Consider the following 25,556-nt stretch of genomic DNA (forward strand, 5'->3'; position numbering starts at 1 on the left):
TATAAATTTATTAAAATTTGCATGAATCAAATAAAAATAAATAATTTTAACTAAAAATTCAGCTAATTTTTAACATCGATTGGCAACGATAAGGAACAACTATTACTAATACTTTAATTAAATACGTTGAATGCTAAAAGTTTACTTGTTCAGCAAAATTATATCTTAACGAGTAATTCGTCGAGGTTTAAATGTTTTGGTAAATCAATCTCTTCTAATTTTACATCGCTATATTTAAAAACTACTTTGAATGGATGTATAAACTTCTGATCCATAGTAAAGTCATGAATATTGTTATTCATCTAAAAAGATAAGAAAAGAAAACAAATCATTACAAATCTATTTCATACATATTTCTAATATAATATCTTACCAATGGACGTGCATTTAATTTCTCTGTTAATGTTTCCATGAATGTACTTGTTATTTTACCCTCATAATCATCCAATTTGTATGATTTCATAACCTAAGTATTAAAGGAATAGTTAAAACATTATTAAATTCATTTAATTTAAAATAGATGAAATTACTCGAAATACGTAAAAATCAAAATAAACTCATAAATATTTTTACCTTAAGTACTTGTGCTGTGTTAAGAGATGTACATAAGTCACAAATGCTTTGCACATCTTGTTCGCTTTTCCGGGATTGCAAAAGCTGAGATATCTGGTTTAATGGTGCCAATTGCAATAGAACATCATTTGACTATAAATAAATAATTTATTATTAAAATAAAACTAAAATTTATTAACTTAAATAACATTACCATTTTCTTTTCTCTAACCCAATCTTCAATATGGCCTAAATTATATCGAATAATCATTCCTGTCTCCCACATGCACATATCGCCGCATAACATTAAACAATTCATGGCAGCAGCACAGATAAAATATAATAACTGATTGAATATTTGCTCCGAATAGCAGCGATCCAAACCAAAATGATAGAACTGTTTGAAAAAGTGTTCCAGCTTCTGTATTAACTGTTTCCAAGCAGCTATTTTTGAATGGTCAGGAGATGATGGATCATTAGACGTGGTATGTCCACGTATATTTTGTGTTTGTCTACCACGCTTAATTTCATCGTTATCGAGTATTGCAGGTACTATTAATGGTTCCAAAAATCCTTGAACTTGTTTTACTAATACATGATATAAACTGTTGATTATTTCAAGCACTACGCGACGATACTCGTAGAGATTGAAATTTTTTAATTGTTGCTGATTTTGCTTTAATGTATTGTATTTCACATACTCTTCAACATCACCATATTGTTTTAATAAATTTAATAACCTAAAGAATAAAAAAAAATTGTTAATTAATCTATAAAATATAGTAAAATTTTATAAAAAAATTAAATTAATAAAAAAAAAGTTCAAGAATAAATAAATATAAAATATAAAAAAATAAATTAAAATTAAAAATTACAAATTAAAAAGATACATATATACATATAACTTATCTATATAATCTATATCTTATCTATATAAAAAAAAATTATTTTAACAAATGAAAATACATACGCTATAGAATTTACTAGCCACAAAGTTCGAACTTCTATGACATGAGGATTACGATGAATTTTCTTGATTTGCACCACAAATTTACTTAAAAGTTCACGTACATCGTCATCAGCATTAATTAAATCAGTATAACTAGAAGAATTAATATGAAATTAAATTAAGAAAAAATTGAAAAAAAATATATAAAAATCGGGTACATACCGTATACACATAAATAATATATAGGCCGGAAAACCGGGCAATAATCCAATGGCAATACGAGGCGTCATACTGTTTATAAGGCGATGTAAAATTTTGTCTAGATCTGAACTCTGGAATTTCATAACACCTAAAAACCAAATAACCAAATACAGTTGTTTAGAAAACAAAATAAAATAATGTTCTGATTCGAATAATTAATTACCTTGATAGTTTTGCATTTTTTGTTTAGTAACTTGTGTAACTGGCCTGGCAGTTTCTTCTTTTGCGGCGTTCTCTACAGTTGGCACACCTAACTGTTCAAGTTTCAGTGCCATTTTGTCATTGCCGAACTTCAATGTATCAAATTTGCGACCCATAACATTCAATTCTTCCTGTTTTCGATAATAAAAAAAAATTAATAATAATATTTATTTGCATATTTAAAACTTTAATTAATTATAATTTGTGCTACCACAGTGGACCTACTCTATAAAGTTTAGATTATATTATAACAGTAATTCTAGAAATCCATTTAGGCCAAATAATATCTTGTGTTAACATATAAGACTTCAGGATTTAACTTGAATTCTAGTCAAAGCATATAGAAGTTATATAAGATCCTCTAAAAACTGAGTTTCAAGTATGATTAATGTTGCCACTGGGACCTGCGTTTTACTTCAACCCGCTGGGGGTATTGAACGGTCACTTGGTCGTCGAGATTGACAAGTGGCACCGGAACGTAGACCCGGTTGTACTTGTAATCAAAATGATTAAACGTCGTTAGGCATGTGCTAAAACTGACAAAGCAAAAACTGAAAGAGTAGTCATTAAAAAAGATTCAATCCTCTAGCTGGGTTTCTTTACCGGCTGTGAGCAATTAAGAAAGCGAATACAAGACTGATATCCTAACGTGGCATCTCAATGAGATTAGAAGATTTTTAATTGAGCTAATCTAACTTAACTTTAAAGTTAGAAGTAGTGTTGCTAAATAAAATCTATATTATTAAGCTTGAGGAATTTGTATTGAGATTTCGAAATCTAATAAGGCTAAAAACCTTATATAAAATAGAATAGTTTTTTTTTGGCAAACTAGAATTTAAAAGATTCTTACAATATTCTTATTATTAGAAGTTAAGTGCAAACTTAAAAAGTAGAAAGGTACTTTTTTTGGTAAAATAGAAACTTTACCAAATCTGTTTATCGTTTAATTACTAATTCCTTAGCTGTTTCGTCAATTTACAAAATATTGAAAACTATGCGAAAAATATCAAAATCAATATGAGTCCAACCAATACTATGTATAGAGATGGTGTTTTTTTCATCAAATCTCATATTTAATTAGTATAGCAAATACTATACTGATACTAGTTTTTTTTTTAATTTAAACGCAAAGAACATTTACCTGCAGATGGGAATATTGGTTTAGAGTTTTGTCCAATTCGTAACGTAAATAACGTTCATTCTGTACAACTTTATCCATATCCTTTTCATTAACATTGTCAAGATCAGTTTGCATAATATTTTGCAATTGCTGTTTTTCATTACGAAGATCATCAATCTGTCTACTTAGTTCAGCCAAATGAGCATTATTTTCTTCAGTCAAGGCACTAAGTTCAGATTCCAATTGTCTATTGAAATAAGTAGATAATTTTTATTAAAAAAAATAAATAAATAAATAAAAATAAAAATAATGCTTACCGATTGACAAGTTTCTGAGCTTGGAATGCTTCAGCCAGGTCATTATTTTCCTGGGGATTTTTAAATTCATTTTTATTTAACGATCCATTTCCATTTCCATACGATTTTAATGACTGACTTTGTTGCTGTAATACACCTTTGAGTTGAATGCATTCCTCACGACGTCGTCGTAATTCATCTTGTAGTGCATAAAATTGCGCTTAATTAAATAAAAAATTAATTAAATTTGATTTTAACGTCAATATGACAGTAATGACAATTTTTACTTCAACAGAAACTGTGGACTACAATCTATGGTACTTAAAAAAGAAGTTTCGCAAAGTAGTGAACCACAACAACTAAATTTCTACAACAGCTGTGTTGAGTATTGCCAAATATCCATCATCAGTGGTTTTGGAAATTATTTCTTATATATAATTATTCATAAATAGTTTTTGGCAACTGGAAATACCAGGGATTGAACTCTTGCCCTGCCAAAAATGTAGCTCAGAGTCAGCGTTTATTAGTCAACTGACCCAAAGCCGTACGTATTTGACTTGTATGTTCGCATTTTTTTCTGGAATTTTGTTAATTTGTTTGAAAAGTTATTAAAAAATGCACTTTCTGTGTTATATTAGAACGAAATCATAGACTAGCTGTAGAGTAATCTTATTTATTAATTAAATTTTTATTTTTTAATTGTTAAATTTTAATACTCTTTTTTTAGCAATACTTGAAACAGCTGTATGGTCAAGTAAAAATTTAATTAATTAAAATAATATAAAAAGAATTTTTGTTGTTGTAAAACTAATAAAATTATAGCTTCGAAGGGGTAACGTTTTAGGAGATTTTTCAAATTAATTTTACCATCAAGTTCATGCATTTCCGTTCCTCTCTTTATACTGTTCCGCAAAAGTTCGTAATCATTTCGTAGCTTTTCATTTTCAACTTCAAGTTCAGTTACTCTGGTTTTATAAAAAAAATATATTTGAATCAAATTAAAGTTATTTAAAGGAAAAAAAATGCGCCATACCTTATAGAATCCTCAGTGTTCTTGTTGCGATTCATTAACTTTTCATGCTGATCACCAAGTATTTTATTTTTGCGTTTTTCATATTCCAAAATATCACGTAACTTAAGAACAAGTCCAACTTGGCCCGGAGTTATATCTTTCAAAATTTAATCAAAAAATTTTAATTAATACTATTTAACTTATATTCGACCGCTCTAAAAGGCGGCAAGAGTAAAGTCTCTTGCTAAAGTCTCTAATTAGTACGTTAAACAATAACACTACTCTCTTGGTCTAACAGACTAGTTAAGATACAACTAATCAACTAAAAGACTGCAGAAAAAAATGTTAACAATGCAATAAATGATCCATTTTAAAACTTGTTAGTAAACAAAAATTATTTTAAAAATATTTAAAGTTTGTTGAATATAATTATTTTAAAAATATAATAATTTAAAAAAAAATTACATAAAGTGTAATTAAAAATCACATCGAGTTTGTTAACTTATTAGTTGTTAACAAGTTTAAGTTGTTAACCTTCATGCCTTAAGACTTATTAAGGTATAAATGTTTTTAACTATAATTAATTTTGTTGTAAAAACCAATTTCAATTTTCATTTTAATTTTAAATTTTTTTCATAATTATTTAAATGAATACAAAATTTAGTTAGCCTTGAAATTTACGCACATACGTAAGATTTTTTAATTGTAAAAACATAGTTTTTGACAGACTGCAACAGTGGTGCCAATATGTCAGCAAGAGACTTGAGCAAGAGACTTGAGCAAGAGACTTGTTGTTTTTTGTCGCACTTCGAAACAGTGTGCCTTCACTTCATTGCAAATATTAACATAATACAGTACTTACCTGATTGTGATAAATGTGGGGCCTTTCCAAAGCCTCCTTGGCTGCGAGTCACTTCCAACGTATTCTTTCCAGATACATAGCCTACATCGTCTTCATTCTGGCTAGAAGCGTTACTTGGCGATCTAGTATGATAAACAAAATCAGTACCATTCGATTTTTGCATCCGCGATAGTTCCTCTTTCAGTAGGTAATTTTCATTTTCCACTATTTCTTTGTCTTTAAGTAACTTTTGATAAGCCTCTTGTATTTCTTTAGATTCATTATTATTTTCTCGTTGTACGGCAGCTTTTGTTTCAACTTTTTTCGCCATTTCAATCATATCATCGATTTGTTTACGCAAATCATCGTTCTCTATACGCCATATTTGTTTTTGCTTTGTAAATTGTTCAGCGGTATTATCCTTGTCTTCAAGTAATTGCATTTTCTCATCGCGTTCAATTTCCAATTGTTTGGTTAAATGTGTTAATACTTTATCTTTTTCTGCAAGCACTAATTTTAAATTTTTAACTTCGCCTTCTAGTGTTTTTTTTAATTCCAATTTCATTCTAAAAATGTTAAGATAATGTTGGTAAAAAATTTAAGAAATTAAACAATAATATAACTCATACTTAAGAACGGATATTTCACTTGTCTTATGCTTCAAGTTACTATTTTCACGATTTAATTCATCAATCTTCTGTTGCATTGATATAATTTTATTCTCAAGACCCTTATACATCTTTTCTATGTGAGAAATGGTTTTCGCTTCGGTTTTCATTTTCTTCACTCTACGTCTAGCCAAAAATCGTCTAACCGCAGCTTGGCATATAATAATATCGTGTCGTCTCTTATGATAAGCGCGACGAGCCAAATAACCTCGCATGAAACGTTGAATCTCCGTAGCACGATAATGGTCCATAACATCACGAAACCGTTTACGAGCTAACATACCGCGTGCATACTGTTGTATACCACAAATTGAACGTCTCAAACGTACATATCTCCGCCTTATAAGCCAACCACGTGCATACTTCGATATAACAAGTGCAGCTCGATGCTCTCGTATTGCCTGAGCTTTTCTTCGTGCCAAACAGCCACGTGCATACCGTTGTAGTCCAAGTGCTGTACGCTGTAGCCTTTGAAATCGTTTACGACATATAAAACGACGTACTACCGACTGTATAAGAGTTATATATTTTTTACGTAAATTGGCGCGCACCTGCTCCAAGTAAGCAACTTGACCCGCTCTAAAAAATATTTGCGTATTGCCAAAACGATATTTATCTTCATCTGTAATCCAATTTTGCACAATATTGAAACATGATTGCTTCAAATCATTTTTATTGATTAATGTGCGATGACACAATAATTGATAGCGCATATAGAAATCATGATATATCCAACGTGATGGAAATCCAGCAGCTGATATGCGTACTGTTTCTAGTACACCACAGGCACGTAATTGTTGTACAATCTTAGAGGCTTCCCATTTGAAGGCAATTTTATCATCGTTAGGCTAATAAAATAATATACATAAATAATTAACCAAAATTTTCGTTATATATTCTCATTGTTTACCTTGATGCATCGTACATAATGTGGTGTAGTCGCATGCAATGTATTTATTAGTGAAGATAAGCTCTCACGGAATTGAGATCCCACAGAACGTTTATGTTGTTTGGAAGGTGCAACCTATTTAATAAATAAACCAACTTTACTAAATTTTAAAATAATAATAAAATCAAAGGAAACATGCAACCAAGTTAAAACAATTATTTATTATTATTAAAATTAGTTAATCATATGAATATAGTAATAGATTAGTAATGCTTTAATAAAATGGAGAATATAATATTGATTAAATATTTGTATTTAGTTGATTTTAAACTTATATATATTAATTAAATAAGAGAAGAAAAAAAATAAAAATGATGGGATCCATTATCCATGAAAAATATCATAATTTCGGAAACCTTCACTTTAAAGGAATTAAAAAAAATCAAATATATAGTTCAGTTAGAAAACATATGATAATTTATATCCGATTTCAAAATTTTGTTATAACAATAACCCAGTTGTATGAATAATTTTTATTTTATGTGATAATTTTTATATTTATATATTATAGTAAGTAATTGATATATATGAACAATCAATATAAATGTTTTATGACAATATAAAAAAAAATAATTATCAATTATTTAAGATTTCAGTTAGAAATTTGGTTTAAGTAATTCATGCATATATTAGTAAAAAACAGTATATAAAAATGTGTAACTAACTCGACGTCGGTAATCAGCAGGCAGCTATAGATCGAAGGACGTATTGGATTAACCAGAAATTTTTCGTTTTTAAGTATACCAAAAATAATAAAAAAGACAACAGCAACAAAAAACAAAAAACATAGTATATAAATATTCAATTAAAAATTATATTTAAGTCCTTGAGCCATATATGTATATAATCTCTTTTCTATTTATTTAACCTTCTGCTGTAGTTAGACTTTTCTATGTAAAACATGTTAAAATACATAGAATTTGTTAATAAGTAAATATTAATGTAGTCTATAATTGGTAAAATATTTTTTTTCTTTAACGTTAGTCATGCAATACCACATGCTAGAAGTTTAAAACTGGCATTAAATAGCTAACCTGACTTTTACCATTAAATTGGTGTCTCATGATGCCGCTCATCTATTTTCATGTCCCAGTGCACACACTAACTTAATAATAAATTAATATTATACTATTAGTCTTCACTTGTCATTCTTAAAATATTTAAAAGAATACTTTATAGCAAAATATTGCCAGTGATTCAAGAACATGTTATTATACCGAATATCAGCTTAGATTAGATATTAGATGAATATCGGGGTATAATTAAAGTAATTACTTAAAAAATAATATTTAGATAACTAACAAACTTTCGGTCGTCAGTACCCTGTAACGTTTTCACTTAAGAGGATAGATTGTTTTCAATAATTTTGAAGAAACAGCAAATTGTAAAAGAAAATAATGTGAATTTCACATAAAAACAAAGGAACTGAACTTAATATCAAAACTAAATAAATTTACTTGTTATTTATATCTCGAACCTCGAGATTGGGTCTACAACTTAGAGCCACTCATCTTTTCTGACGAACAAAAATATAAACTACTGACAAAAAATATTATAATTTTATACTTTATAAAGTATTAATGTGCTAATACAATAGTATGAAACATCATATCAGTAAGTATTCAAGAACAACATAAGCTACATACTCTTATTCTTCATTAAAGTATTTGTATCTTAATACAATGGTAATAAATACCATATAACAATATTCCAATAGTGTACAAAATTTCATAAACCTTTATAACAAGTACAATAATTGTAATCCTAGTATTTTATATAATATGTTATTATATACGGCTCGGGGACTTATATGCATATTTTTAATGTAAATTTTTAAATCTTTTTAAGAAATGAAAATTACCTGTTGCTTTGCTGCACTTATTACAACCCGACCACCCATAGCTTGAGTTTTTGCACCATCCGTGCTGAGCGTGTCAATTTCTTCCAATTCAATTAAAAGTTTACACAACGGCAATTCCGACAGACGAATTACATTAACAAGTTGTTTAGAAACGGTGTCACGATTCTTATCAAGAAATCCATGAACGTCATATTGCACAGTGTCAGAGAAATGTTTGACAGAGAAACCTTTATGTAACATTAAAACCATATCACTAATGTTTTTTGTATAAAAATGTATTAAATACTTGTTGTCCCAAAACGTGGTTTCTCGAAATGAGGAAACTTTTTGCATTTCTCTATCAATTTTCCAACCCAACTTTCATCTGATCCTCTTGGCATCTATATGAAACAATTAATTATATATACAATATCCTATTTTCTAAGCTAATAACAAACAAACCCTGCACTCTTCATCTAAAAGATCTAGTACACCTAATTTTGATTCAATCAAATCAATACATGGCTGGTTGTCATAAAAATCAATCATTGTCCACGTAATGCCTTCTTTTAGATATTCTTCTTGCTCAAGTTTAAAAACATGTTGATTAAATTGTTGTTGTAGTTTTTCGTTAGCATAATTAATACAAAACTGCTCGAATGAGTTAACATCAAAAGTCTCAAAACCGTAAATATCGAGCACGCCAATAAAACAGCTTTGCTTGTTTCCCATGTTCAAGCTTTTGTTGGTAACATCAACAATGTGTTGAAACAGTTTTGCATATATATGCTTAGCTAATGCATCTCTAGCTGCATATGATATTTCCATAGTATTAGGTATAAGTACATGCTCATTTACAGATTCAATTTGTCGAGTAGTTAGCCATTTGCGTAAATCATCTGAGTTCACTCTCAACATTTCACCCGTCAATTGTAAATGTAGATCATTAACCTGTTAAAATATATAATCAAAATATGTTGATGTTCTTATTACATCAATCAGATAAATCAAATCATTTTACGTTTATATCACAACCATCAGGGTCGATTTCCTCTGAATCCTTTTTATATTTATATCCAAATTTAATATTTCCTAAATGCAAGATGCCAGCTAGAATTTTTAGTATATCGGTAATCTATAAGTTAATTTAAAAGAAAACTTGTTTCAATATTTTTCATATGATCAGATGTGCTTACCTGATTTTTACTAAAACCTAACACGCTCATAGCGTGTAAGGTTTCTTTAAAAAGTTTCCTATCTGAAACATTTTCTATATCAGGCGACTTTCCCATATTTAAGTAATCAAATTTATCTTGATGATCTGTAATTAAATAACTATTAAAAATAAAGAAAAACTTTTATTGTTAATCCAAATTTTACCAAGAATTAGCTCTGGATATTTATCACGGGCTGCACAAAGTTGATAGAAGACATGATAATTACGTTCTCCAGGCGCTTGAAATACAACACGTGACTTTTCCAGCAAATATGTGTGCATTGTGGCACCAGTAAGATTCATCACACCCATATTATTTTTAAACAATAACTTTGTAAATTTTCCAAAACGTGAACTATTGTCATTCCTTGTTGTTTTAGCATTACCAAAAGCTTCCATAATTGGTGAGGATTCTAATACTTTTCTTTCTACTTGTGTCTCAGACTCTGAACCTCCGACTGCGGCAAAATAACGCATTGTATATTTAGCTGACACGGTTTTACCAGCACCCGACTCGCCACTTACAATTACACTTAAATTACATTTTTCACGCTCTAATTTTGTGTATGCTTCCTCTGCAATAGCATATATATGCGGTTCCAGCTCGCCCATAGATCGGCCACGATAAGCGCGTATAATACTGGACCCATAAAGTGATAACGAAGCATATGGATTTATGGCAACTAAAATTATTCCACAATATGTGTAAATATTTTGACGATCACAAAATCGAACCCTTAAATTATGTAAAACACCCGGTTCATGTAAATAAGATAAGGATGTTAAATCATTAAGACCAATCAAAATTTGAGGATTCCTCAATGGCGGTAAATTACTGCCATTTGGTTTGATTGCTAACTCGAGCTGTCGTCCAGTATTTTTTACTATTTTGATAACTGTATCTCCTTTATGATAGTCTTGTTCCAGTGAAGCTCCCTCCCATACTTCTTCTGGATGTGGAACCCATATTTTTGCACCCTAAAATAATAAAAACATAACATAAGAATATACCTTAAATTAAATTAAGAAATATATAGACATTGAAATATAAAATCACAAGAACTATAATTTCAACACACCTTCTAGTACTGCAATTAATTATTAAATAAATTATATTCATTAAAACAAAATCATATTCTTTTTTTAATGCTAAAATGAGCAATCCGTGTGCTAATACACTCCACAATTAACGAACCTCAATTAGCAATAATTGCGTTATTAAAGTGTTTACATTTCAATCCAGTCAAAAATATTAAAACAAAATAAATACGAATAGAAATAACAAATCTCACAAAAAATTAAAAGTTGAAAATAGGTTTAACAAAACAAATGCATTAAAATATATATAAAGTATATATTAAATGCAATCTGAGAAAATGCAATATTTTTAATTTGTATTTAACAGCTGCAAAAATTTGTTTTTCCTTGAAATTGAAAATGTGGTTGGCGAAGTAAAATGTTTTTAGGCAGCACATTCTTTCAATTGAAGCATTTATTAACTAATTGGATAAAAAGTTTCTATACACCACTTCACAAACTTCCAGTAGAGAACAGTGTCTTTACCAACTTCTTATATTGAACTCTGTTCCAAGTCTCTTCGCTTATGCTACTTCAGTTTTACATCAATTTTACTTTTCTATTTGGTTTCTCAATTACAATAGTCTAAATCTATATTAAATATATTATATAAAGCATAGTTACTGAATTTATTTAATAAAAACAAACTTTTATGTTTATAAATGAGAAGAAACGTATTAGTAGCTGCTTTAACAAAAGGGAATTTGTTCAGTACTATATTATCGGTGCCGATGAATCACTATGTACTAGGAAGACATGTTATTCAACTAGGAGTTTTTTCATGGTTGAGGCTCTGCATCTCAAGGGTTAGTGTACCTCATTGACGAAAAATCTTTCGTCTTTGGAGCTGCTATTTTTACCGAACTAACAGAGCTGTCCTTTTACAAAATTAGGGACTTGGTCAAGTTTAGAGACTTGTCAAGTTGGTTTACTTTAACTTAAATGGGACAATCATATTTTTTGTTGTTGTTCGTACACTGACCTCTAGTCTACATATGAACAACTCTATTTAGTGATATCACATCGGGCTCTTAATTGAGCTGAAATGAGCTTTGAGCGCATAGCAGTCACTCCAACTTCACCTAAGTTTATAACTAAAAATTGTTTTTAAACCTTCATTTATTAACTTTTTAAATAACTGAAGTGAATTGAACGCAAATACACAGGTTCCGAACTATACAGTACTAAACGAATATATTACAAAATATACTATTTTCAGTTCGGTTCCGGTCAAAAATATCGGTTTATTTTAGTTTTCGGTACAGTTCCAATTTGGAGAACTGCTCTCAATTTTTTCAGTCATTCCTACTTTGTTGCTTTTCTGATCAAAAATATCGGTTTATTTTAGATTTCGGTACAGTTCCAATTTGGAGAACTGCTCTCAACTTTTTCAGTCATTCCTACTTTGCTTTTCTGATCAAAAATATTGCTTTATTTTAGTTACCGGTACAGTTCCAATTTTGAGAACTGCTCTCAACTTTTTCAATCATTCCTACTTTGCTTTTCTGATCAAAAATATTGGTTTATTTTAGTTACCGGTACAGTTCCAATTTCGAGTACTGCTCTCACTTTTTTCAGTCATTCGTATTTTGCTTTTTAGTTTCTTTGCAATACTAAAGTGATATATTGTTCAAACTTATTGTGCGTTGATATACATAGCTCTTGAACTGCGTACTGTAGATATGAGATGCCAGTGCTAAACGTGCTTAAATAAAAATTTCAAAACCATGTAGAAGAAATAAAACAATTACAAGATTTATTATTGAACACCTGGAAAATATTACAAGACACTAAACTTTTTGCGGAGAAACAACCTGATAAAGTTAAAGCTCAAACCGCGTAACAAAGTCTTATGATAATTGCAATGATTATGATATGATATTATAAACAGTTTTCTGAAAGTGATATCCAGTCAATTTACTTGAATGAATGTATTAATATTAGTATGATTTGTAACCACATACTTTTTTTTTGAAAGGTCGTGTGAATGAGATTACCCTTCAAGGTACTATAAATAATGCGTCAGGTACAACTGAAAAACTTATGGAGTTGAAGTAAAAACAATATATGCGATATGACTAAGTGCGACTCATCAAATTCTTATTTTTGTTAAATGACGAAAAAGAACCATTTCTAATCGACTAACTGATAATAGTTTGCGTTTATATATGTATGTGCATACATACATATGTATGTATGTATGTTTATTATAGGTTCTAATTGATGTACAAATTAATACAATTTAGTGAGAGATTTAAACTGGTTCAGAGTTTTATGAAATTAAATTTTTATTTTGTTTTAAACAAATCTAATATTAATTTTAAATGTATTTTTTTATCATATATAATAATAATTTTTTTAAACTAGACAAGAAGGCGGAACACTTATAAGGCTTATCGTACCATTCATAAACATTTTTATCATTTTCCTACAAAAACGTGTAATAATACAATGCAATTTATTTATGTATATAAAAAGTAACTGTTTTCTCATGGACTGTGTGAACATGCTAATAAATTATTTCAATTTTTTTTCTTTGTATAAATAATCTTCTCAAACGAAATTGTATGCAAATTGTTTGAATAATTAATATTTGGTGCGACAGAAGCGGTTAAAACGTAACGAAACAACTTATGGGCGCCAAATTTTTTATACATATATATATATATAGATATAATCTGAAAAAATATCTCACAAAATATTTTTCTTATATATTGTTTGATTTAAATTTAATTAAAAATATTTTAAAAAACAAACTTAAATTCACTATAATATGATACCTAATCCTAATTTAACATAATATGCATTTATATATATGTATGTATATATGAAACGACGTTTAACTAAAACATCAAATTTTATTTAAAAATAGTTATTTTAAATGGTATGAATAAAAACCAAGATAACAGTATTGAAATTATTTGAAAATTGAAAAAAAAAAGAACACAAAAAAAAAACTTGCATATGCAGCATTTTTAAATAAATAAAATATTTACCACTCATGTTTTGCTAAGTATTAAATTTGTAATATAGACTTGACAACAACAATTCTCATTACCACTTCACCCCCACACAAACTGACCACAAACGTTGTGATTAGAAATTGTTAGTATCACGATTATGAATCCATATAAATACCTGTGCATATAGCATCTCCTCACTTGACATATTTTCACTGATTGATTCAATTCTTTACAAACACAAATTATACTTTTTAAATTCATTCAAGGTTTAATTTTTATTGAAAATTTTGCACAAATATTTTATATTTTTATTGATTATTTGAAATAAACTAAACATTTAATCTACAATTTTGAAATTTAAACAAAGAGCCCGCAAGTAAGTTTAATGCCATAAGAAGAAAACTAAAAATATATAAAAGGAAAAAACCGTCAACAGAAACCAATAACTTCTTTGACAACGTTGACAACATTTAACAAAAACTAAAGCAAAGGCATTGCTGAACCAAAGCTCACTAGATATAATTGTTTAACTACTTGTTCTGTAGTAGCTCTATTAGCCGTAGTAGTTATTCTGCCAATTTGCTTCAACTAGCAACCCATTTAGTACTTACTAGCAACCCGCAATAATAACAAATATCAGGTGTTTTTATTTACATTGTGCGGTGTTATTAATAGTGTTCTCTCTTTCTCCTGGAATTTTTCAAATATTTCACGGTATGTACTCCATTACCATTAAATTTAAACTAAAACTTTAATATAATAGCTAATAAAAATTTTATAAAAAAAATAAAAATGAACACTTCTCCAAAATAAATAAGAATCATATTATGACAGTTTTATTTTAGTTTTAAATATGTTTTATTATAAAAACACCCACAATAATTAATAAGTATTTAGAGTATTTAAAATGAAATATTACATATTATAATTTACTTTTACCGGGCTGTCGTTTTTTAATTTAATTTCATTTTAAATTGAAAATCGTTATATATTATTTTCTTAAATGTATTATTAAATTATTTTCATTAACATTTTTAAATAATAAATATTTCCACATACCTCGCAGCTTTTCTTCAGTGCATATACACTTAATCATTTTACAAAATTAACTTCATTTTTTTTTTAAAATAACACTCGGTAAATATTAATAATATATAAATAAAAAAAATTTAATTTTTTATTATTAAAAATTATTTATATACTTGAAAAGAATGAAATAAATACAACGTAATAAATACTAACAAAAGTTTGTTAGCTTGAGGTTGTTTGGTAGCAAAAAAAATATTTTATAAAATTAATACCCTCTCGAAATGTCTATACGTTAAAAAATATTTTATTCGCCATTGCATAAAATTGTTAGAATTGCAATATATAATGTTTTAAAATCAAATTAGTTTTTTAATCAACGTTAACAAATAAATATGATTTTTTCGCTAACACAACTATAATTTTAATTAAATCAATTAAAGAACATAAATAAAATATTTAAATATATTCAATATTACTGGAAACACAAGACATAAACATATTTTATTTCTATAAAATCTAAGTAGAATTTCATAAATCCAATAAATTACATACTTATATTTCATTTACATATGAACTTAATCGTTTAAATGCCTTCATTTTTTTTTTCAATTTAGGTCTAGTACTAACATCTATTTTGCAGGATATGTTGACAAAAAACTGAGTATAAAGCCGGAACAAATTTAATGATCGACAACCACTCGATCGCCCTAATATGGCCCTAACATAATAAATGTTTCTTATTATAATAAATGAGTGTTGAATGAATTAGTATTAAAATACTGTATTGTACTTAAATATTGCATGGCACATATTCAAAGAGAATGTTAAATAAAACAATTTTATTATTTACATAATGAATTCGGGTGTGTAAATAATTAACTAGTTTGTGTACATAAAAAAAATAAGTTATTTCTTTATAACTTATAGACTTTTTCAATTAAATATTAATCAATAATCGATAAATATACATAAAAATATAACATATTAACCATTAAAAACAATATATATATATATGTATATTATTGCTAACTATTAAGTATCAAATTTTTGGTAGCCTGAAACACTAACATACAAAATAAGAAAAAAAGCAAAATGGTAATACTGACAAACATATTTCGCGCGCTTTTCGTTTCGATCGCAACAAGATTGTTGTGAAGTGTGCGTTTCGTAGTTGTAAATAATAATACAATTAATTCGGAGATAAAATAAAATTATAGTATTAAAAAATGTCGAGCCCAGCGCGTATTTCTAATCCAAGTACACCTTTGGCTGGTAAACATTAAATATTTAAAAATATTCAGTATATATTTCATGTTATATTTTTATAGCTCCACCACCAATTGATGTGGAGACACCTATGCGTATGGGTCGGGCACATGTTCAGCATTCTGATAATATAAGTTTACCACCCACTTCTCCTAGAGTAAGTATAGCCGCAACCAGTCCAGCACGAGGTCTAGGATGCGGCATGAGCGAAATTGATTTGAGTTCCCCTTTAAATTATGGTACTCCCAGTTCAATGGGCTCCATACGTACACCACGATCTGGCATACGTGGAACACCTTTACGCACTCGTCCTGATATACGTACCGACAAGCGCATGCGTCAGGTAGCAATTGGAGGTGATGGGGTAAGTTAACATTTTTAATTCTAAACTAGTTTGTTTATAAGATTATCTTTTAGTTGGAACCAATAACAGAAAGACATTCAGAGACTGATCCTATATCTGAGGCGTCGACAGGACCACAAATTGTTGTCTGGGGCACAAATGTGGTAGTCAGTCAATGTAAAACAAAATTTCAAGCTTTTCTAATGCGTTACATAGATCCAACAGCTGAGCAAGATGAAATATCTGAAAATATTGATGTAAATCAACCATTGTATATGCAAAAGCTTGAGGAAATACATACACTGGAAGAACCGTATCTTAATCTTAATTGTGCTCACCTTAAAACATATGATGCAGCTTTGTATCATCAATTAATATGTTATCCTCAAGAAGTAATCCCAACTTTCGATATGGCAGTAAATGAAATGTTTTTCGAAAAGTATCCAGCTGCTATTTTGGAACATCAGATTCAAGTGCGTCCATTTAATGCTGATAAAACACGTAATATGCGCTCACTTAATCCTGAAGATATGGATCAATTAATAAGTATTAGTGGCATGGTAATAAGAACTTCAAATGTTATACCGGAAATGCGTGAAGCATTCTTTAAGTGCATTATATGCGATTTTATATCTACGGTAGATGTTGAACGGGGTCGCATTGCCCAACCAACTCTTTGTACAAATTGTAACACTAATCACTGTTTTCGACTTGTGCACAATCGCTCGGAATTCACTGATAAGCAACTTGTAAAATTGCAAGAATCTCCAGATGATATGGCTGCTGGACAAACTCCACACAATGTGCTACTGTATGCTCATAATGATTTAGTCGACAAAGTTCAACCTGGTGATCGTGTAACTGTTACTGGAATTTATCGTGCTGTTCCAATGAAAGGAAAAGGCAACAATGTTAAGAGCGTGTATAAAACTCATATTGATGTAGTACATTTTCGTAAAGTTGACAACAAACGCCTTTATGAAGAGGAAGAAGGGTGGGACTTATTCATCAAATATTCGTTAAACCGATTTTATATATTTCTATCTTTTTAGAAAAGATCATATATTTCCGCCAGAACGTATTGGATTATTGCACATGCTTTCACAAAAACCTGATGTATATGATCGTTTAGCTAAAGCGATAGCTCCTTCTATTTATGAAAATGACGATATTAAAAAAGGCATTTTACTACAACTATTTGGAGGTACCAAAAAGAAGCATACCACTATGGGAAGACAAAATTTCAGGTAGCTATTTATATATTTAATATTTCATATAATATTTTAAAAAATTTACATATATTTTAGATCTGAAATTCATTTACTCTTATGTGGTGATCCCGGTACTTCTAAGTCTCAAATGCTACAATATGTTTACAATCTGGTTCCACGTTCACAATACACTTCAGGTAGAGGTTCTTCTGCTGTAGGTTTGACAGCTTATGTTACCAAAGATCCAGAAACTCGTCAGTTGGTTTTACAAACGTATGTGCATTTATTTTTTATACTTAATTATATAAATATAATTGTAAATAAATATCTTTCAAACTAGTGGTGCTTTGGTACTGGCTGATAACGGCGTCTGTTGTATTGATGAGTTCGATAAAATGAATGATGCTACACGTAGTGTTTTGCATGAAGTAATGGAACAGCAAACATTAAGTATAGCTAAGGCTGGTATCATTTGTCAGCTTAATGCACGTACTTCCATACTGGCTGCTGCAAATCCAGCTGAATCCCAATGGAATACAAAGAAAAATATAATTGATAATGTGCATCTGCCTCATACGTTGCTTTCACGTTTTGATCTTATATTTTTGGTTCTTGATCCACAAGATGAAATATTTGATCGTCGTTTGGCAAATCATTTGGTTTCATTATATTATGTTTCTAGACAAGAGGAAGAAGACACTATGTTTGTAAGTTCAAAATAATTAGGCATAGTAAAATTTTATTAAATAATTATTTTATAAGGATATGAGTGTTCTTCGTGATTATATAGCCTACGCCCGTGAACATATTTCTCCCACGTTAACTGAAGAAGCACAGCAACGTCTTATACAGGCATACGTTGATATGCGAAAAGTTGGTGCACGAAGAGGTCAGATTTCAGCTTACCCACGTCAATTGGAAAGTTTAATTCGTCTTTCCGAAGCGCATGCTAAAGTTCGTCTTAGTAATGAAGTCACAGTAACAGATGTTGAAGAGGCTTGGAGGTATATTATAAGATATATTATAAAAATTTAAATAATTAATTAATTAATTTTTTGATAAAGACTACATCGTGAAGCTTTGAAACAATCAGCAACAGATCCTCTATCCGGTAAAATTGATGTTGGTATCTTAACAACTGGTTTATCGACAGCTGCACGAAAGAAACGCGCTGAGTTAGTGGAAGCCATAAAGGAAAATTTGAAAAAGAAAGGAAAAATTCCTACTGTCCCTTATCAAAAACTGTTTAAAGAGATCAAGGAAGCCTCACAGATTGTAAGTTAAAATTTGTAATAATATTTATAAATACTTTTCAACATTTTTATGTGCTTACTGTATGTTTTAAAAATGTTTAGCTTGCATTTTTTGATTCGGTTTAATTTTCTTTTTAGCTCATAACTCGTGAACAATTTGAAGATGCTTTGAAGGAAATTCAAGATGAAGGCACGATTGTTGTTATGGGAAAAAATACTATTCGAATTTGTTAATTCATGTTATTAATAATTATAATTTACTTATTCTATTATGTTTAATTAATAAAACTTAATATTTCAATATTTATATTAAATATATGATTTTTTTTATTTAACAGATATTTTTAGTATATATATATATACTATTACAATAGTATACAAGCTTCTTGGTTCTATCATGTTAAGCAAAGTTTGAATGCAATATTCTGAAATTGATTTTTCGATATTATAGCAATCTTTAAATTAGAAAATCTATCATTTCATCACTGTTTATCACATCATATTCTTTTAAAATCAAATTTTTATTATTTTTTTTTGAAAAACAAGATAAGTTTTCGGAGAGTTATTTTTCGAAAATTTAGCTTCTTATGCTTAAAGAGTTTGTCGAATTTTTTTTTTAATATGTGCAATTTACTAAGGAATGACCTCCTTCCTATATATTGCAATTCCTATAAAAACTAAATTTATACATAAATCTATATACTTATGAAATGAGCGATTTTTTGGTGAAAATAAAACACTAATTATTAATAGGAAAGTAAAAAACATTTTATTCAAAGTATTGGCCATTGCTTTCTACACATTTTGACCACCTTTCTGGCAATTTGTGGATAATACGCCAAAAAAATTGTTCGTCTTTTAAAGCAAGCCAACCAGACACCCAATTTTCGACCTCCTCGTAGGAATCAAAGTGCTGATCAGTCAATGCGTGTCCCATCGATGAAAACAAATGGTAGTCGGAAGGAGACAAGTCCGGTGAATACGGCGGGTAGGGTAGCAGCTCCCAGCCAAGTGTTTTGATTGCATCCTGAACCCGTTTTGCTTTGTGTGCAGGTGCATTGTCATGGAGCAGAATAACCTTGCCGTGTCTTCTGGCCCATTCTGGTCGTTTCTTGATCAATGCATAGTTCAAATTTATCATTTGTTGTTTATAGCGATCATCATTGACGGTTTCACCAGGTTTTAGGAGCTCGTGGTACACCACACCTTTCTGGTCCCACCAAACACGCAGCATTGTCTTCTTGCCGAATCGATCTGGTTTTGCAGTCGATGTTAATGGATTTTTAGATAAAACTAAAAATGAATTAAGTATGATAGCCTAAACATAGTTTAAGCTATACATATATATATGGCGCAGTGAAAAAAGTTCCTCAAAACAGTTTTCTTGATGAAAATTCATTGTCCATTGAAAAAGAATCATGTTGGGATATAGTGGGATTAACATTGAAAAGAGCTTATAGATCAAGTATAATTTTTTATAACAATATTTAATATAATAAAAAATTATATTTAATTTTCAAAAATAACTGTAAACTATTTTGTATTCATTATATACATAATAATAGTAGTTTACAATAATATATATATATATATATGTATATAAATTATTTAAATATCAGCATTGTGTAAAACCATTCGCAAGAACGCAACCATCAATAACTAGATGTGCGTGTTATTTGCAACACTCTATGTGTCTTTCACAGTTTATTTCACAGTTTATTGTTTGGCATTCGTCGTTTTGTGTTTAGATTCGTTGCGGATAAGGTCTTTTTAATATTGTTGTTATGATGCCGCCAGAAGAAGCAAAATCGGAAAAAAGTGTTGTTCAAAAAACAAATTATGACGGTGATTAATTTTAAAAAAGTTACTATAAATTTTTATGTCAAAATTATTTATTTCGACAAATTTCAGAAGGAATTCATGTGGCAAGCACAGAATACGCTTTAACTAGTAAACAAGATGTGGATTCCGAAGTGCCAAAGAATCCGAAATTGAGTTCTTCATCCTCTGAAAAGGTGTTACAAGGTAGTCAAAATCAGACACGCGAGAAACGTGTACAATCACCAAGGTCATACATCTCGTCTGCCTTCGAGGATCCATTGTCGCCATCATCATCAGTATCCCAAAACATTGGCAGTGATGCAACATTCGAACCTACAATTGATATGATGGTAAATGATTTTGATGATGAACAGACTTTGAATGAAGAAGAGGCTTTAGCTGCATTAGAGTCACAAGATCCGCAAGAAGAAATTGACACGCTAAAAGAAGAAAGTGAAATTCCACTAGAAGAGTTATTGGCTAAATATCAAGCAATGATTGAACCTGTTGAATTGCCACGCAAAAAACCAAAAAAAACTAACAAGCGCGTTAAAATTAAAAATATTGCATCAGCTAAGAAGGATGCTAGTAATGATAAAATTAGTGGAAAAGAGAAGGAATCAAATAATTTAATAAACGAAATGAATGATGAAGATGAAAGTGCAAGCAACGATATTTTGAATGAATCAATTGAAGATGATCTTAATAATCAAACAACTTCCCACATTTATGAAAACGGAGTCGAAAAGAAGTTATTGAAGCGCTCTCATCTATTAGATTTATATCCTGAACAATCTTTTACACCAGTTGCTGATGAGGAACGAGAAAGAGGTGAAGACTAAAACAGTTTTGAGAAATTGTTAATTGTTACTTTTATACTTATTTACAGAGGTAAAAACAATTTACTTTGATGATGACTATGATGACGATTATGATGATGAAGACGAAGAAACTGTTAAAAAAACTATAATGGTGGGCAATGCTTATCAGGCTGTCATTCCGTTTGGTCTATCACAATATGGTGATATTTTACCTTATGAAAATGAGGATAAGCTCATATGGGAACCAACTCAAGTCAGCGAACAGGAAGTGGAAGAATATTTGTTAAAAGTGCGTGATATAAAACCTATGTTGAGCGATGATCAATTAAAATCAAAGCCTACTGATGAAGATAGTGCACGCGATTTAAAAATTTTAACAAATACTATAAATACTATGCCAAATGGCAAAGAAAATATACCACAAAAATCGAATGAAAACAAGCCAATAGCTCCTACATCTTTAGACAACGATTCTAACGGAATAGTGAAAGATAATGAACAAGCTTTACATTTATTGGTGCAATGTGGTTATGATTTCAATGAAGCTTTAAGGCGTAAAAGATTAAATGTTGTTCCATTAACTGGCTCAATGAGTTTATGGTCAGAAGAAGAATGCCAAAAATTTGAGGAAGGTATACAGAAGTATGGAAAAGATTTTCTGAAAATACGACAAAATCAGGTAATACATTAAATTTTATATGAATCAACATTTTTAAGAATTTTTACTCTTAGGTACGAACACGTACAATGAGAGAACTGGTACAATTTTACTACCTTTGGAAAAAAAGTGAACGTCGTGATAATAATTTTGCGAATTCCAATACAGTTGATCATATGGATATTTACTTAAATGAAGAGGACGATTTTGGACCACATAATAATGCTGCTTCATATATGTCTGGATTGATGACAACCACAAATAATGGAAGCAATACTCGTAAAATTCCAAATAATCTTCAAAAAAGTTTTCTTATTATGGCTGGCAATAGTGCCGATACTGTATCCAATACGCAAGCAAATACAAATACCTCAAAAATTGCAAATAAGAAACAAAAAAACGTTCCAACAGATGAAACATCATCAGCTATATCAACGTTTAATACGAAATGATATAAGATAATGTAAAAATTGTAATTAAGCTTTACCTTGTTTTGTGTTTATTCTTTTTTATACAATATACATATATATATATATATTTGTTTTTAAAATTATGTGTAATACAGCATTCTATTCCAGTTCAAAGTTTTGTGAATCATTTACAAAGTAATAAATATTTAAAATACATATTTCTTGCAAAGAAAAAATAGAAACTATTTTCTTGATATAAAGAAAAATTTTAATTTGAAAGAAAAAAAATATTTTAAATATAGATAAAAGACCATTACGTGTGTGAAGAAATAAGTTAAATTTCAAAAGTACATCATAGCTGACCATAAATTTTTAAAATGCATTTAATTTATGAGTAAATGCAAACATCATCGAAGACCAAATGCCGTTTACCAAAACCTAAGTAGTTTTATACCGATTATAAGAAAAATTTGACCTGAATAGTGTGGGAATATAGAAAATTTAATTATTTAAAAACTATGTTTGGATTAATATAGGATTAAATGCATGTCAAAAATGTAAATGCACTAGCCGTATAAAATTTATCGATTTAATTGCATTAACGAAAAATTAAAAAATTCTTTTCAGTGTACCAATTACAAACACACAACATATGAATGTTGAACTAAATATGATAATTTCTCTTTCTTTTAGGGATGGTGTATAATTTCTCCATGCAAGGATATAGTAAATAAAATAGCGAGTGTGTATACGCATAAGTCTAAATAAATTCTGGATAAATGACAGGAGCGTTTTGTAATAAGTTTCTTGTTTTGAATGTTAACAAAACCGGTTTCTACAGTGGAAAATCAATATATGTATGTACATCTGTGAATACGTCATATTCATTAAAAAATCAATTTCGTGCTAGTCAAAAATTATTTATGGTTTTAATTAACAAAATAATTACATAATTTAAATAATTTTAATGAAATACAATATACATATATTTTATTATATATTACAATACGTGTATTAATATAAATTGAAATAAACTAAGCCGATAAGGTGTGATTTAGTTTTGTCTCGTTTGTTGGGATCTGTGTACAAATTCAACACTATAAGACAGATAGGCGACAACGTCTCTGTACTATATATATTAAATTATAAAATATGATGAATGACATATAGATATATATATATGTTACTGTTATATATATATTTTATGAAAATGAAAAATATTCGAATGTTTAATGGATATGTATTATAATATATATGTATATTTAAAAATAAATCTATAATTATTAAATATCAATAACATTTTTCATATTATAAAATAAAAATTATTAATTAATTGTTATTACGACCTATTTACATTAAGTTTTTTGATTATTACCGGGCTTAGGTGATTTATTTAATACATAAAATTATAAAAAATTAAAGTAAGAATATATATTTAATCAATTTATATATATACATATATTTTTTTCCAGTAAATATACTCAATTAAGTAATTATCAATTAAGTAAATAAGTAATATCATATAAAATAAAAATATTCTGTCACTTCCGTCAGGCCCAAATTGTAGACGTTACTGCAATCAAAAACTGAAATTAATCATTTTGCAATGCATTTGCTTAAATTTTTATCGCCACAGTTTCGTTATATATTATTTTAATAAACTTTTGAAAAAAAAATTGAAGAACTTCATTAAGAAATACTCAAATGATGGCCATATAAATCTAATAAAAGATATGAAAAAGTTTAAATTTACTATATTTATATCATTTATAGCATATTAAACATGCGTTCCAAACATACTGTGTCCTAGCATTTTTTCTCGACTGGTAAACAAATAAAAATATCGGAGTATAATGTAACAAAATTGTGTAGATAAATCCTTTTGTCAGTTCTCCAGGTAAACCTATTCCAAACTGGTCTACTAAACCTGAAACTGGAAATGTGTCAGTCAGCTTCTTTAATTAAGGCTTAACCTCATCAGCAATATCGGTGCTGACGGGTTACTGCGTACTTGGAAGACATGCTATATGAGACTGGCTTTATACTATAATCATTTTTGTCGTGTTTGCGGTTCTATGGATAAGGAGAAAATTGTACTCCATACTATGCGTCAGTGTCCATAATTGGGTAGGAGAAGATTTTAGATCTTTGAGTCCTTTTTCTTACTGACTTGATATTACTTTCATCCTGCAAAATTAGAAACTTGGTCTAGTTTATAGATTTGTCTTATTGGTTCACTTTTACTTGTTGGGGGTGTCGTGCCTTTTGGAGTTGTTCGTGATCTCTGGTTTGCGTATATTTAAGCTCAAATTGACTTTGTGCCAGGGCCAACATTTCAACCTAACCTAAACTATTTTTCTGAAGATTTTATTTGATATTTGATTAGAGAATATTTTAAGCTACATAGAAGGTTCCAGATGATTTTTTACTCTTTGTTTTATGCAGAAACACAATGTTTCAATTTGATTTAATTGGATTTTATATAACCTATTTTGTTCTTATAGCTTTTATGAGCTTTTATATGTAAATAAATAATGAGGGTTTTCGAAAAGTTGTGAACTACAACAACAAAAATTCATTTTATATTATTTTAATTAATCGAATTTTTGGCTGACCCATTATCAATGGTCTTGAAATAATTCTTGTATTTAATTATTTGTAAGTAATTTTTTGAGATTGAATTGAACTCGTGTGCTGCCAAATAAATAAAATTTTTTTGAATATAGCTTTTAGTTACCTGACATATATATAAGGTACATGTAATTAAAAAGAATAAAATTATTTTTTGTTTAAAATGAT

At 29.0% G+C, this 25,556-nt stretch overlaps 3 protein-coding genes across 5 annotated transcripts; 2 read left to right on the forward strand and 1 right to left on the reverse strand.

Moving 5' to 3' along the window:
- Position 1: 1 nt before the first annotated feature.
- Positions 2 to 14,358, reverse strand: LOC119685940 (unconventional myosin-Va). 2 transcript variants are annotated; one of them, XM_038100354.1, is made up of 22 exons: positions 14,121 to 14,358; positions 10,070 to 10,883; positions 9,886 to 10,010; positions 9,711 to 9,824; positions 9,152 to 9,640; positions 8,997 to 9,090; positions 8,711 to 8,937; positions 7,515 to 7,538; positions 6,811 to 6,924; positions 5,862 to 6,748; positions 5,254 to 5,798; positions 4,413 to 4,548; positions 4,247 to 4,344; positions 3,401 to 3,599; positions 3,105 to 3,330; positions 1,926 to 2,094; positions 1,724 to 1,850; positions 1,523 to 1,654; positions 767 to 1,292; positions 574 to 705; positions 374 to 466; positions 2 to 302 (listed from the first exon to the last, which is right to left on the reverse strand). In XM_038100354.1, exons 1-22 carry the CDS (start codon positions 14,148 to 14,150, stop codon positions 159 to 161), a joined length of 5,445 nt encoding a protein of 1,814 aa, XP_037956282.1. In that variant the 5' UTR covers positions 14,151 to 14,358; the 3' UTR covers positions 2 to 158. The 2 variants fall into 2 exon arrangements, with proteins under 2 accessions (XP_037956282.1, XP_037956283.1); XM_038100355.1 differs by lacking the exon at positions 7,515 to 7,538.
- A 1,718-nt stretch (positions 14,359 to 16,076) lies between these two features.
- LOC119681257 (DNA replication licensing factor MCM4) lies at positions 16,077 to 19,288 on the forward strand. The gene is made up of 9 exons (XM_038094398.1): positions 16,077 to 16,246; positions 16,303 to 16,604; positions 16,658 to 17,577; positions 17,636 to 17,830; positions 17,891 to 18,067; positions 18,135 to 18,501; positions 18,557 to 18,798; positions 18,859 to 19,069; positions 19,186 to 19,288. The coding sequence occupies exons 1-9, from the start codon at positions 16,201 to 16,203 to the stop codon at positions 19,279 to 19,281; spliced, it is 2,556 nt and encodes an 851-aa protein (XP_037950326.1). The 5' UTR covers positions 16,077 to 16,200; the 3' UTR covers positions 19,282 to 19,288.
- A 1,484-nt stretch (positions 19,289 to 20,772) lies between these two features.
- LOC119682781 (mesoderm induction early response protein 1) lies at positions 20,773 to 23,583 on the forward strand. 2 transcript variants are annotated; one of them, XM_038096291.1, is made up of 5 exons: positions 20,773 to 20,892; positions 20,959 to 21,699; positions 21,758 to 22,368; positions 22,422 to 22,819; positions 23,451 to 23,583. In XM_038096291.1, the coding sequence occupies exons 1-4, from the start codon at positions 20,832 to 20,834 to the stop codon at positions 22,797 to 22,799; spliced, it is 1,791 nt and encodes a 596-aa protein (XP_037952219.1). In that variant the 5' UTR covers positions 20,773 to 20,831; the 3' UTR covers positions 22,800 to 22,819; positions 23,451 to 23,583. The 2 variants fall into 2 exon arrangements, with proteins under 2 accessions (XP_037952219.1, XP_037952218.1); XM_038096290.1 differs by lacking the exon at positions 23,451 to 23,583 and having other exon boundaries at positions 22,422 to 22,854.
- Positions 23,584 to 25,556: the final 1,973 nt, after the last annotated feature.

This window comes from Teleopsis dalmanni, chromosome 2, assembly GCF_002237135.1.
Source record: "Teleopsis dalmanni isolate 2A chromosome 2, ASM223713v2, whole genome shotgun sequence".
Classification (NCBI taxonomy): domain Eukaryota; kingdom Metazoa; phylum Arthropoda; class Insecta; order Diptera; family Diopsidae; genus Teleopsis; species Teleopsis dalmanni.

Excerpts from the sequence above, each read along its gene's own strand:
- LOC119685940 (XM_038100354.1), bottom strand. The coding sequence starts at position 14,150 with ATGTCAAGTGAGGAGATGCTATATGCACAG. Across the intron at positions 4,345-4,412 it reads AACACTGAGGATTCTATAAG|AGTAACTGAACTTGAAGTTG; the intron begins GTATGGCGCATT and ends TTATAAAACCAG. Across the intron at positions 706-766 it reads GGGTTAGAGAAAAGAAAATG|TCAAATGATGTTCTATTGCA; the intron begins GTAATGTTATTT and ends ATTTATTTATAG.
- LOC119681257 (XM_038094398.1), top strand. The coding sequence starts at position 16,201 with ATGTCGAGCCCAGCGCGTATTTCTAATCCAAGTACACCTTTGGCTG. Across the intron at positions 18,799-18,858 it reads GATGTTGAAGAGGCTTGGAG|ACTACATCGTGAAGCTTTGA; the intron begins GTATATTATAAG and ends TTTTTGATAAAG. Across the intron at positions 19,070-19,185 it reads TCAAGGAAGCCTCACAGATT|CTCATAACTCGTGAACAATT; the intron begins GTAAGTTAAAAT and ends TTTTCTTTTTAG.
- LOC119682781 (XM_038096291.1), top strand. The coding sequence starts at position 20,832 with ATGATGCCGCCAGAAGAAGCAAAATCGGAAAAAAGTGTTGTTCAAAAA. Across the intron at positions 21,700-21,757 it reads TGATGAGGAACGAGAAAGAG|AGGTAAAAACAATTTACTTT; the intron begins GTGAAGACTAAA and ends ACTTATTTACAG. Across the intron at positions 22,369-22,421 it reads TGAAAATACGACAAAATCAG|GTACGAACACGTACAATGAG; the intron begins GTAATACATTAA and ends TTTTACTCTTAG.